The 14,292-nt window shown below is 47.0% G+C and overlaps 1 protein-coding gene across 1 annotated transcript in view; it reads left to right on the forward strand.

Moving 5' to 3' along the window:
- Positions 1–4,435, forward strand: part of Rnf8 (ring finger protein 8) — a 30,751-nt gene extending 26,316 nt beyond the window's left edge. Inside the window, exons 7-8 of the mRNA XM_045157729.1 lie at positions 426–630; positions 3,964–4,435. Coding sequence (XP_045013664.1) covers positions 426–630; positions 3,964–3,995 — 237 coding nt within the window. The 3' untranslated portion in view covers positions 3,996–4,435. The remainder of the gene's footprint in view (positions 1–425; positions 631–3,963) is intronic.
- The last annotated feature ends 9,857 nt before the right edge of the window (positions 4,436–14,292 follow it).

A 14,292-nucleotide genomic window follows, 5' to 3' on the forward strand; every position in this document is an offset into this window, starting at 1 on the left:
TTCCCACTTACGTGAGGTGACGTCTGTGTGCTAACTCATGTTGGCAGCTGGGGAGGCAGAACAGAGACCCATCAGCCTACCCAGGCCTGAATCTATGATTACAGCCTTGGTGGCACACACCTTTAATCCCAGCCCTTAGGAGGCAGAGGTAGGAGGAGCATCATGAGTTCAAGGCCAACCTGAGACTACACAGTGAACTCTAGGTTAGCCTGGGCTGTAGCAAGACCCTACTTAGGAAAAAAGAAAAAAAGGAGGAAATGGATTGTCTTAACGTGAAGCTTAAAATTTCCCACCCCCAGGAAGACCCTGCTGTCCATAAGATGGGAGTGTGGCCAACGTTCCTTCGCATCTTGGATATTGCTCCTTTCTGTCTGTCGTACCTTTGAGAGAGGCAAGTCTGATATGTGCTTCCCTTCACATTGTAGGCTGTCACTTTGAACTGTGCCCACAGTTTCTGCTCCTACTGTATCAATGAGTGGATGAAGCGGAAGATAGAATGCCCCATCTGTCGCAAGGACATCGAGTCTAAAACCCGCTCCTTGGTCCTGGACAACTGCATTGATAAGATGGTGGATAATCTGAGTTCAGAAGTGAGAGAACGACGGAAAGTCCTTCTCAGGGAACGAAAAAGTGAGTGGATCTGAGAATCCCTAACACACAACTCATTACTAAACTTTTGACAGGTTTTTTTAAAATATATTTATTTTGGGTTTTTCTCAAGGTAGGTTCTCTCACTCTAGCCCAGGCTGACCTAGAATTCAGTATGTAGTCACAGGGTGGCCTTGAACTCATAGTGATCCTCCTACCTCTGCCTCCCAAGTTCTGGAATTAAAAACATGCACCACCACGCTTGGCTTTTTCTTTTGGTTTTTATTTTTATTTTTTTATTAGAGAGAGAGAATGGGCGCACCAGGGCCTCCAACCACTGCAAACAAACTCCAGACACATGTGCCACCTTGTGCATCTGGCTTACATGGGAACTGGAGAATCAAACTTGGATCCTTAGGCTTCTCAGGCAAGCACCTTAACCTCTAAACCAACTCTCCAGTCCACGCCCAGCTTTTATATATAACTTTTTAAACTATTTTATTCTATTTATTTGAGAGAGAAAGTGGCAGAGAGAGAGAGAGAGAGCGCGAATGGGCGCACCAGGGCCTCCAGCCACTGCAAATGAACTCCAGATGCCTGTGCCACTTTGTGCATCTGGCTTACATGAGTAGTGAGGAATCAAACTTCGGTCCTTTGGCTTTGCTGGTAAGTGCCTTAACTGCTAAGCCATCTCTCCAGCCCAACAGGTTTTTTTGTTTGTTTGTTTGTTTGTTTTTGTTTTGCTTTATTTTGGTTGAAGAAGAGTTCAGAAAATAATTCCTAAGCTAAGCACAAAAGTGGACAAATGGGAAGGTAAAGGGAGTTCAGATAATTGCACGAAAGAATTGAGGCAGACTTAACCCCTGCAGTTTGAACAGTGCGTGAGAGGCCGGCTTGAGCGTGTGCCTTGGTCACGGGAAGGCTGTACAGAGAGGTGTTGGTCTGGTGTGTGCTGTTCGCAAGGCAGGCATGCACATCTTAGAGAATACCTGAAGAAACGTAACAGGCTCTGCCTATGACAGTCACAGCTTAGGGCAGAGGTGGAGCCCAGTGATACTTGCCTACTGTGTGCCAGGTCCTGAATTCAGTCCTAGTACCACCCCCTTCAGACCCCACCACCACCAAAAAAAATTCCTACTGTGCTGTCGTTAGAGAACCGAATGGGTTTACTGATGCACCTCCCAGTCCGAGTGTGGATGCACAGACTGGGGAAGGGCTGGTGAGGGCTGCTTCTGTGGTACGGGCCTGCTCCAGTGGTGAGTGAGTGGCCCACACTTGAAGCTCGCTGTGTTAGGAGCACAGAGTGCTCTGCCTGAATGACTTTGAGACCCCCTCACCTCCCCCCCCAAAAAAAAGATATTGGGGTAAAGCCCAAGAAAGCTACTGGGTAGGCAATCCTGGTTGTTGGTGTGGATGTGCTGGGCGTGAAAAGCAGGGTGGCGTCACGTTCAGTCTCTTATTCAGTCCAGCTGTGCCTCCTGGGAAGGCTTCAGAGCCAAAATGCTGAGAAGTCTGTGGCCCGTACACAATAGAGATGACCTAGGGGCTTGTTGCCCTAACAGGTGACACTTGGCCATTGAAAGCCCCGTGGTCCTGTTGTGTGTTGGGCATGGAGAAGCTGGAAAGCCTTAAAGGAATGCCAGGCTGCTAAGAACTAAGTGACCACTGCTTCCTTCCCCAGAGGGCAGTTGCCTTGAGTAGGTCAGGAGTCCTGATGCTGACTTGGAAGCAGATGTGGGCCAGCCAGCATGGAGGCGGAGCCGCGCGCAGAAGTGTGCCTCCGCCAGCTGTCCTTGAGGATGGCCTCCGCCTGGTTCTTTGGAACCGTCATTTCCTACTTTTCAGACTCCTGCTGGATTATTTGTGCCCAGCTTTGAGCCTCCACAGTTTGACTTCCAAGGGCCACTTGATTCTGTCAGAACTCCATTACTCTTCATTTCCACCTCCTGTCACTCCATGAGTGCTGCGCTGGCCATGGGGATGGAGGGAGAAGGGCAAGGAGACCATGTGCGGACCGCACAGCGCGGTGCTGGGGGACTTCAGAGTTCTTTAGTCTGGCCTGGACAGGTGGAGGTGTGGGGGTATTGCGGTCAGGTTCACGTTGCTGGCAGAGAACACCCAAGCAGGAGCAGCTTGGCCTGAGGCATTTTGGTTTACAGGCTCAAGTCCCCTCCATGATGGCAGGGGCAGAGGGTGGACATCACCCCCTGGCCAACATAAGGTGGACAATAGCAACAGGAGAGTGTGCCAAACACTGGCAAGGGGACAGTGGCTCTAACACCCAGAAGCCCGTCCCCAACAATACACTGCCTCCACCCACTGCTGCCTCTTGTGCCCTGCCTGAGGTCCTATAGACAGAACGGCCAGGACCAGGGCTGAGGAGGCATCTGGGGCCTCTGTGAAGGCTGCGCTCTTACTTCCTGTCTCCCTCTCTGAGAGGAGCGAAGGCTTTGGAGCCAGATTTGACCAGGCTCAGGTTAGGGCCTTTGAGCGGAAGTGTGTCATGTCGGGATGGCGGCGCCTTTGGGAGCGCCTCGTCTGTCCGCTGCTGAGTCCCTTCTCCCCACCCCACGCACAGCAGATGGCTCCCTGAGGCATTGGAAAGAGACAGAGACCTCGTGTCCCAAGTTCACCTCTGTGTCCCCTTACATAGTCTCGTCAGCAGGGCTCCTCTCTGCCTTTCGGGCGACCGTAGAGGACAGCGGCAGGCAGGCAGGCAGGCAGTCTCCCGTCGTTCACAGCAGCTCTGGCAGCCGCCCGGTGCCTGCAGTTCCGTAGTGAGGCGGCTCTGAGGCTTCTCCAGAGCTACAGAGGCTCCGAGACCCGAGCCATCAGCGTGACTGCCCGGCAGATGGGGTTCAGCTAGAATACCTGCTCTCTCTCAGTGTTCTGGGGACACTCGAAAGCTGGTTTAATCCATGGGGATTGTTTTTATTAAAGGAACCACGTTGCGGATTGGGAACGTGGTAAGCATCCGGGTGTGAGTTCTGACACTGCTGGGCCCTGCAGGGACCCGGTCATCACTGGTTGAGGGGGGAGTCCTGCCACCCTCCCCAGCCTCCCTGGCTGGCGGGTGTCTGGAAGCCCCGGATCTCGGTAGAACTAGTGTCCAAGCAGAGGTCAGGGCTGACCTTTCAGTACCTCCCGCCTCTTGATGACCCATTCACCCTGTGAAGCCAGTGACGCTGAGATCTCATGGTGTCCTGAAGCTGGGCTGGTGGGATCCTGTTGCTGCTGGAAGCCACTGGGCCTTTGCATCAGCCCTGGGCCCAGCGCCCGCCGGGAGCAAGCTCTCCCGTACTGTGCCTGTTGTGGGAAAGACAGAGGGAGGAAAGATGGAAGCCTCTTTCTTTCTTTCTTTCTTTCTCTCCAAAGCAAAGAGACCATCTTGCTCCAAGGGCATTTGAGAGACTCCAAGGCGAAGGGAGCTTGGGCTGCTCCGGAGGATGCTGGGGTTCCCTTGGACCGCTCTGGAGGTCACCTGAGAAGCTGTGTGTGCTGAGACAGGGTTAGGAAGCCCTGTGTCTCCGGCCTCCCGTGGTGCCATCCCGGCCTCCCGTGGTGCCAGCTGCACTGGGACACGAGGCTGCACTGGGACTCGCGCTGACTGCTTCACTACATGTGAGATGGTTTTGGGCTCTGGGTTTTTGTTTCTTTTTTTCTTTCTTTTTTTTTTTTTTTTAAGTTGTTGCTGTTTCTGTACCTCAGATGAACCCCTTGCCGTTGATTGTGGACAGTCGGGTATACCTTATGGCCGCCCCCGAGGCAGCCTGTGTTGTGATCTCGCTTACCTCTTCTCTGTGAAAACAAGACGTCATTTCTTGGAAATAAAATGTAAAACTCCTCAGTTGCTCCTCTGGGCTTCGGTGTATTTATCTTTCTTTCCTTCCAGCTCCCAGATGGTCTCACAGGTAAACACGGGCAGCTCATAGACTGCAGCCAAGAGAGCCACGGTGCGAAGAGAAGACTTCGGGAGAGGAAGAGGAGCCAAGCCCGGCTTACAGCCACGCCCAGCGGGCTTCTGGTGTTCCCTTCTCATGGGGGGGGGACTGTTCCTGGCTACCTCATGTTGAGGTGGGGGAACCTTCCTTTCAGCTGTCATTCTGAGGGGGTTTCCACACCTGTTCCCCCTCAGTGCCATGAACAAACCAAGGATGACTTTGTGAGAACGCTACACATCCCCCCCTGCACTTTTCTTTTAAGGTAGGGTCTCACTGGACCCTCACTCTGTCACCCACGCCGGTCTGAAACTCATGATGATCTGCCTGAGTGCTGGGATTAAAGATGTGAGCCACCATGCCTGGCTCCCCCAACTCCCACCACCACATACACTAAATTAAAAGCTGGCTCTCTTGCCTAACTGCTTTTATTCCATTTTATTATTTGTTTATTTTTAATTTTTCGAGGTAGGGTCTCACTCTAGTCCAGCCTGACCTGGAGTTTACTACATAGTCGCAGGGTGGCCTCGAACTCATGGCAGTCCTCCTACCTCTGCCTCCCGAGTGTTGAGATTAAAGGCGTGCACCACCACGCCCGGCCTACTGTATGTTTTTCATAAACAGTTGGAACCAGTACATACGCCCACTTATGGATGGTAGCTGCTGTTTTTTTTTTTTTTTTCCTTGTTAAATATATTGTTAATACTCTGATTCTGGAGTCTTTTTAAGTATTTATTTACTTATTAGAGTCAGCGAGGATTTGCCAGGGCCCCTAGCTACTGCAAACGAACTCCAGACACATGCACCACCATGTACATCTGGCTACATGGGTCCTGGGAAATTCAAACATGGGTCTTTAGGCTTCTCAGGCAAGCTCCTTATCCACTAAGCCATCGCTCCAACCCTAATTCTGGAGTCTTTAGTCTTCGTTTCCACCCTAGCCCCATAATTACTAACACTGGTAGGGTTGCTCAGTGGTAAAACACTTGCCTAGCATGTTTCATACCCTGGGTCTGATCCCTGGCACTGTCTCTCTCCCCCCTCCCTCCTCTCTCTCTGTCACTCTCAAATTAATAAAATTAAACAAAAAATTTTTTTAAGTGGTAAAAGAATACCAGGCATGGTGGCGCACACCTTTAGTCACAGCACTCAGCAGAGGTAGGAGGATTGCTGTTAGAGGCCACCCTGAGATTACATAGTGAATTCCAGGTCAGCCTGGGCTAGAGTGAGATGCTACCTTGAACAACAAAAAAAGAAAGAAAAAGCTTACAGACTTCCTATATACAATGACACAAAGTAAACACTGCATCTCTTTTTTTAAAATATTATATTTATTTACTTGAGAGAGAGATACAGAAATAGGCAGAAAGAGAGAGAGAATGGGTGCTCCAGGGCCTCTAGCCACTGCAAACGAACTCCAGATGCATGTGCCCCCTTATACATCTGGCTTAGATGGGTCCTGGGGAATCAAACCTGAGTCCTTTGGCTTTGTAGACAAGCTCCTTAACCACTAAGCCATTTCTCCAGCCCTGCATTCTCTTTCTATCTGCCTCTTTCTCACTCTCTCAAAAAGTTAAAATTACATATATAATTTTTAATATATGTAACATATAAGGACTGTTGTCAGCTCCACGCTGCTGGGATGAACTTCCAATCCAAACACAGTTTATGGAAAGAAGGGATTTATTTGAGGATTACAGATCCGGAGACGTTCCATAATGGCAAAGAAGCTGGCCCGCTTTCATGGATCCAAGCAGATCAAGCACTCTGCACACCTTTGGGCCAGACCAGGCTCCACCTCTTCAGGTCAGGCCATTGGAAATCCAAGTTACAAGTTTTAATGAAACCCCTGAGGTCTATTGGGGCGTGGCAGGGGGACACGACATAAAATCAAACTACCGCAAAGACTTCCTAGACGTTCCACCCAAGTTCTACTTATATCTTATTGGCCAAGACATAGTAATACTTATTGGTAAAGGAGTGCAGGGTTATTGGACACATTTTAATGAAATAAATTTCAATAAGAAATGGAGGTGGGGGGCTGGAGAGATGGCTTAGCGGTTAAGCGCTTGCCTGTGAAGCCTAAGGACCCCGGTTCGAGGCTCCATTCCCCAGGACCCACGTAAGCCAGCTGCACAAGGGGGCGCACACTTTTGGAGTTCGTTTGCAATGGCTGGAGGCCCTGGTGCACCCATTCTCTCTCTCCCTCTGCTTCTTTCTCTCTCTGTCTGACAAAAAATATAGTGTTTTAGTGGCATTCTAAGACACTTAACTTACAATACACTAAATATTTTCAAAAGTTGACCATTAGAAAACTGTAAATATACCCTGAGACTACATAGTGAATTCCTGATTAGCTTGAGCTAGCGTGAAACCCTACCTTGGAAAAAAGAAAGAGAGAAAGAAATGGAGGTGGACTGGAGGGATGGTTTAGTGGTTAAGGCTTTTGCCTGCAAAGCTAAAGGAACCAGGTTCGATTCCCCAGCACCCATGTTAGCCAGATGCACAAGGGGGTGCATGAGTCTGGAGTTCGTTAGCAGTGGCTGGAGCCCTGGTGCACTCATTCATTCACACTCTTTCTCTCTCCCTCTTTCTCTGTCAAATAAATAAATAAAAATAAAATATTGAAAAACCAAAAAAAGAAGTGGAGGCTCCCATCAACAGACACATGAGTGAGGTTGGAAGCGGATCTTCCAGCCTAGGCAAGTCCTTAGATGGCTGTACTGCTAGCCCTCAGCTCCATTTCACTGGCTTGACACCTGAGCCAGCGCTGCCCAGCTCACCGGACCCCATGAAGACAGGCCTGTGACAAAGGAAAGGCTTCAAGCTGTTGCATTCGGGGCAGTCGTTTTGCAAGTATGGATAAGAAGAGAAGACAAGCACCAGTAACAGCTGTGTCACATATAATGCCATCCCCAGTAGAGCAAGCAACTGCTTTCCTATTGTGTTAAGGTTGCTGATATTTCAAAACATTATTTCTCCTCGTCATTACTCAAGGGCCACAGTATTATTAGACCCTCCACTAAACCACACAAGATTGCAATTCTCCATCCATTTACATTTGTGTGGTATGACCACTGGGCAATTTGAGCCTAGTAATTATGTTTTCATCATAGGTCTCAAAAAAAAAAAAAAAAAAAAAGCTGGTCATGGTGGCATACACCTTTAATCCCAGCACTTGGGAGGCAGAGGTAGGAGGATCGCTGTGAGTTTGAGGCCACCTTGAGACTCCATAGTGAATTCCAGATCAGCCTGGGCTTGAGCAAAACCCTACCTCAAAAAAATAAAAAATAAAAATAAAAACTGGGGTCTGGGGAGGTTGCTCATTGGTTAAGGGCTCTTTCTTGTAAAGCCTGCCAGACTAGGTTCAAGTCCCCAGTACCCACATAAAGCCAGATGCACTTAGTGACAGTTCATTTGCAACAGCAAGAGGCTATAGCTTGCCCATTCTCTCTTTCCCTCTCTGTCTCTTTCAAATTAACAAAATCTTTTTTTTTTTTTCTTTAAATAAACCCAGTTTAAAATGAAATGTCAGAGCAGGTCCTGGTGGCACATGCCTTTAATTCCAGCACTCAGGAGGCAAAGGTAGGAGGATCACCATGAGTTCGAGGCCACCCTGAGATTACATAGTGAATTCCAGGACAGCCTGAGCTAGAGTGAAACCCTACCTCAAAACACCAAAATAATGATGATGATAATAATAATAAAATGTCAAAGGAAATAGAGAGTGTGTGTGTGTGAAGTAATATTAATTGAAGCATGATACCATCTGATCTGAATGTGTGAGTCACATCTGCCCAGCCTGACAGGTCACTGAGTGATGTGCCTAGGGACACGCGTCCCTCCTCGTGGGGCCCTTCCCTCTGCTGCTGAGCACACGTGAATGCCATCAAGGAAGTCTTACTACTTTGTGAGTCCTCTTTTATTTATTTATTTTTTTGTGCGTGAGTCTTTTATGTTCTTTAAACTACAAAGGCTGCAAACATTTTGGAAACAGTAAAAAGGATTTTTTTGCCAAATCAATGTCGGCCAAAAACTAACAAACAAATAAACCCCGTCTTGCTACCCTACGCAGATGGGGCTCCTGCAACGCTGCACGGTGCATCTTGTTTTGCTATTTTAATGAGAAAGCACGCTTTTTTTTTTTTTTACTTTGTTATCATTTTTTTTTTTTAACATAGACATGTACTGACAACAAAGATGCTTTTAACGAGCCTGAAGTTTTGTCAACAGCCATAGATGTTGCTCTAAGTCCAACACATTTAAAAAATTTTTTTCAAGCCAGGTGTGGTAGCGTAAGCCTTTAATCCCAGCTTTTGGGAGGCTGTGAGTTTGAGACCACCCTGAGATGACATAGTGAATTCTAGGTCAGTCTGGGCTAGAGCAAGACCATACCTGGAAGAAATCTTGGTCAATAAGCATGAAGCAGGAGAATATTCTTTTCTAAAATGGGGCATCAGGGCTGGAGAGATGGCTTAGTGGTTAAGCACTTGCCTGTGAAGCCTTAGGACTCCCAGTTCGAGGCTTGGTTCTCCAGGACCCAAGTAAGCCAGATAAACAATTTAGCGCACACATCTGGAGTTCATTTGCAGTGGCAGAAGGCGCTGGCGCACCCATTCTCTCTCTCTTTCTCTGTTGCTTTCAAATAAGTACATAAACATAAACAATCATATAAGATTCTGATGTTTTTTTTGAAAAGAGAATTCTATGAATTTCTAGAATATTTCAGAAGTATTCTAAACAAATGATTTATCTGTGTCCATGCGTGTATGTTTGTATATGGCACATATGTGCCACGGTGTGTGTGGAGGTCCATGGACAACCTCAATGTATCCATCTTCTCCTTCTACCTTCCTTGAGAGAAGGTCTTTCGTATTGTTTTACCACTGCCTGTTCTAGATTACCTGGCCCAGGAGCCTCCAGATTCTCTTTAGATTGGCTGGCTTGCAAGCAAATGCCTTTAACCATTGAGCCATCTCCTCAGCTCCTTGATGGCATTTGGGGGAGGGGGGGCGGAAAGGGGCTTTCCAGGTAGGGTCTCATTCTGGCCCAGATTAACCAAGAACTCTCTCTCTTAAAAGGTGAACCACTTCAGAGCATGATGGTGCAAGCCTTTAATCCCAACACTCGGGAGGCAGAGATAGGAGGACCACCATGAGTTCGAGGCCACCCTGAGACTACATAGTGAATTTCAGATCAGCTCTGAGCTAAAGCGAGACCCTACCTTGGAAAACCAAAAAAATAAAAATAAAAATAATAAAACTTAAAAATAAAAACAAATAAATAAAAAACAAGCCAGGTGTGGTTGTGCACACCTTTAATCCCAGCACTCTGGAAGCAGAGGTAGGAGGATCACTGTGAGTTCGAGGCCACCCTGAGACTACATAGTAAATTTCAGGTCAGCCTGAGCTAGAATGAAACCTTACCTCGAAAAAACAAAAATAAATAAATAAAAATGAAATAAAAAAAACAGCCAGGTGTGGTGATACCCCTCTAATCCCAGCACTTGGGAGGCATAGGTAGGAGGATCACCCTGAGTTCAAGGACACCCTGAGACTACATAGTAAATTGTAGGTCTGCCTAGGATAGAGTGAAACCCTACCTTAAAAAACAAAAGTAAATAAATAAACAAAAATAAAAGGCAAAAAAAAAAAATCTCTAAGGGCTGGAAAGATGGCTTAGTAGTTAAGGCATTTGCCTGTGGAGCCTAAGGATCCAGGTTCAGCTCCCCAGAACCCAAATAAGCCAGATGCAGATGGTGGCACATGTTTCCAGAGTTCATATGCAGTGGCTAGAGGCCCTGGCATGCCGATTCTCTCTCTTATAAATAAGAAATAAAAACACTCTAGGGAAAAAAATTTTTTTAAAAGAAGGGCCGGAGAGATGGCTTGGTTAAGCGCTTGCTTGTGAAGCCTAAGGAACCCTGGTTCAAGGCTCGATTCCCCAGGACCCACATTAGCCAGATGCACAAGGGGGCACATGCATCTGTAGTTCGTTTGCAGTGGCTGGAAGCCCTGGCATGCCCATTCTCTCTCTCACTCTCTGCCTCTTTCTCTCTCTCTCTCTGTTGCTCTCAAATAAATAAAAACAAAATAATAACTAAATAAATACATAAAACACCCTAGAGGCTGGAGAGAAAGACAGAGAAAAAGAGGCAGACAGAAAGTACGTATGGGTGTGCCAAGGCCTTCTGCCACTGCAAACAAATTCCAGACATATGCACCACTTTGTACATCTGGCCTTATGTGGCTACTGAGAAATTGAACCCAGGCTTTGCAAGCAAGCATCTTTGAACCACTGAGTCACCTCTCCAGCCCCATCTTTTTTTTTTTTTTGAGTTAGTGTCTCACTCTAGCCCAGGATGACCCCCCCCCCCACACACACACACACACACTCACTCTGCAGTCCCAGGCTGGCCTCAAGCTCACGGCAATCCTCCTACCTCTGACTCCTGAGTGTTGGAATTAAAGGCATGCACCACCACACCCAGCTCACATTTTTTTAAAATTTATTTTTATTTTTTTGGATTTTGGAGGTAGGGTCTCACTCCAGCCCAAGCTGACCTTGAATTCACTATGGAGTCTCAGGGTGGCCTCAAACTCACGGTGATCCTCCTACCTCTGCCTCCCAAGGCTGGAATTAAAGGCGTGCGCCACCACACCCAGCACATTTTTTTTTTTTTAAGAAGAAATAAGTACTTTTAAGTTGCTTCTTGCTTGGTTTTCTGATTAGGAGATAATGATGAATACAGAAGGGAATAGAAGACAGGGAATTCTCCGTGTAATTTCTTCCCTGTGTTTCATATACCTTCTCCCAAACTAGACTTGAGGCAATCTTTACTGGTGCTGAACATTTATTTCTGTGAATTCAGCTTACTGTCTTGTGTCCTTTTATTTTTGCTAGAAGGCTCTCTTTCAGTACTTTTTTGTAAGGCATGTCTTCCAATAACACATTCTTTCTGTTTTCATTTATTTGGAAATTGTGTGCATGTACGCATGACAGTGGTACTGGAAATTGAACCTACTTTTTTGTTTTGTTTTCCTTTTTTATTTTATTTTTTATTGACAACTTCCATGATTGTTATCAATATCCCATGGTAATTCCCTCCCTCCCCCCACTTTCCCCTTTGAAACTCCACTCTCCTTCATATCCCCTCCCCCTCTCAATCACTCTTTTATTTTGAGTCATGAGCTTTTCTTCCAATTATGATGGTCTTATGTAGGTAGTATCAGGCACTGTGAGGTCATGGATATCCAGGCCATTTGTGTCTGGAGGAGCACGTTGTAAGGAGTCCTACCCTTCCTTTGGCTCTTATATTCTTTCCACCACCTCTTCCGCAATAGACTGCAATCTATGGCTCCTGAGTGTGCCATTGTCCAAAAAAAAGTAGGTTTCCATATGACTTATTTATAGCCTCTTAGATTTTGATTAGCCCTCCCTCCACCTTTTCTTTACTCAATCTCTCCCCCTGACCTCACTTAGGCCTTTTCACCCCCACTAATCTGCTCTATTTATTTTATTTTATTTTATTTTTTAAAGAAGGGTCTCACCTGGGCCTGGGCTGACTTGGAATTCACTCTGTAGTGTCAGAATGGCCTTACAGTGATCCTCCTACATCGGCCTCCCAAGTGCTGGGATCAAGCAGGGCGTGGGGGCGCATGCCTTTAATCCCAGCACTCAGGAGACAGGTAGGAGGACTGCTGTGAGTTCAAGGCTACCCTGTGACTACATAGTGAATTCCAGGTCAGCCTGGGCTAGAGTAAGACCCTGAAAAGACCCAAGTGCTGGGATTAAAGGCAAGGGCCTCTGTGCTGGGCCTGAGCAGCTGTTTTTGAATTTCTTTCTCTTTACTGAGTTAGTACAATTGAAAACATGAAAAATGAAGGAGGGAAGACTTAAAAAAGAAAAAAAAAAGATACCAGCCTCTTAAACCCCTGGAGATCACATTAGCCAGTGTAGTAAATGCCTGGCACAGACAACAGTGGCTTCCCCCCTCTTGCCCACCCTCTTTGATCAGCGGCAGCAGTCCATGATCACAGCGCAGATGCCCTGTGAGGTGGGCATGGCCCTCCGTGACTACCCTGGCTCCTGCAAGCCGTGTGCAAGCTGCTCAGACACACACAGGCTGCTGCCTGCTGCCTGGCTGAGTGTGGCTGCTACTGTGCTAAGAGCTGAAATTGGCCCAAATGAAGCGATTTACTACCTAAGCCTTCCCCGATATCTGGATGTTCTCAGTGGACTCAACTCCCAGAACAGTTTCATCAGACGCCTGTTCATTTATTTGTGTAGACTAGGAGAAAATGTCCTAGTGCCTTTACCCTGCCTTCTTCCCAGAATCCCCTCTTCCTGGTCTGACAGTTTTGTTAGTGTTCTCATTGTTTTTTAATGTATTTTATTTATTTGAGAGAGAGAGGGAGGGAGAGAGAGAATGGGCACACCAGGGCATCCAGCCAGTGCAAACTCCAGACGCATGTGCCACCTTGTGCTTCTGGCTTATGTGGGTCTTGGAGAATCGAACCGGGATCCTTGAGCTTTGTAGGCAAATGCCTTAACCATTAAGCCATCTCTCCAGCCCCTCCCCCTCCCCTCCCCTCCCCTCCCCCTTCCCCCTTCCTCCTCCTCCTCCTCCTTCTTTTTTTTCCTTCTATTTTTTAGTTTTTCGAGGTAAGTTCACTCAATCTCAGGCTGACCTAGAATTCACTTTGTAGTCTCAGAGTGGCCTTGAGCTCACAATGATCTTCCTACCTCTGCCTCCCGAGTGCTGGGATTAAAGGCGTGCATCACTACTGTTCTCGTTTTCAAATAATTATATTTTCAGAGATTCTTACTCTGTCATTTCAAAAAAAAAAAAAAAACCAAAACTGCAAGAGCAGAGTGTTTTCATTCACTAATTTTGCCTGCATGTGATGTGTGTGTGTGTGTGTGTGTGTGTGTGTGTATGAGGTACATGCTTGCACGTGGCTTTGCAGTGGCCCTATGTTGACCTGCGGTGGGCTTTACTATCCTTCCAAGCCACAGTGGGAACACTGGGTATTCAGCTCCATCTCTCTTCTGCTTGGTCTTGGTTTCATTTCATTTCATTTCATTTCATTTTTTTGATCTTCCAAGGTAGGGTCTCCCTCTAGCCCAGGATGACCTGTAATTCACTACATAGTCTCAGGTTGGCCTCTGCCTCCCAAGTGCCTTCCTGGTGTTGTTTTGAGGCAGGGTCTCCTTTTTACTAAGTTTAGACCTTTTGGGGCTCCAAGGATTCTCTGATCACTGTTCCCACGTGGGACTGGGGCTGCAGGCTTGGGTGAGCCACGCCCTGCTGCTTCAGGTGGGATCTGGAGTCTCACGCCTCTCACACTCTCTTGCTTGCACAGGAAACACACTTAACTGCTGAGCCATCTCTCCAGCCCCAGAACAGTTGTTTCTTTTTTTTATTTTTTAATTTTTATGAACATTTTCCATGATTATAAAAAATATCCCATGGTAATTCCCTCCCTCCCCCCCCACACTTTCCCCTTTGAAATTCCATTCTCCATCATATTACCTCCACATCTCAATCATTGTACTTAAATATATACAATATCAACTTATTACGTACCCTCCTCCCTTCCTTTCTCTTCCCTTTATGTCTTCTTTTTAACTTATTGGCTTCTGCTATTAAGTATTTTCCTTCTCACGCAGAAGCCCAATCTTCTGTAGCTAGGATTCACATATGAGAGAGAACATGTGGCACTTGGCTTTCTGGACCTGACTTGCCTCACTTAGTATAATCCTT

This window comes from Jaculus jaculus, chromosome 8, assembly GCF_020740685.1.
Source record: "Jaculus jaculus isolate mJacJac1 chromosome 8, mJacJac1.mat.Y.cur, whole genome shotgun sequence".
In the NCBI taxonomy this organism is placed as follows: Eukaryota; Metazoa; Chordata; class Mammalia; order Rodentia; family Dipodidae; genus Jaculus; species Jaculus jaculus.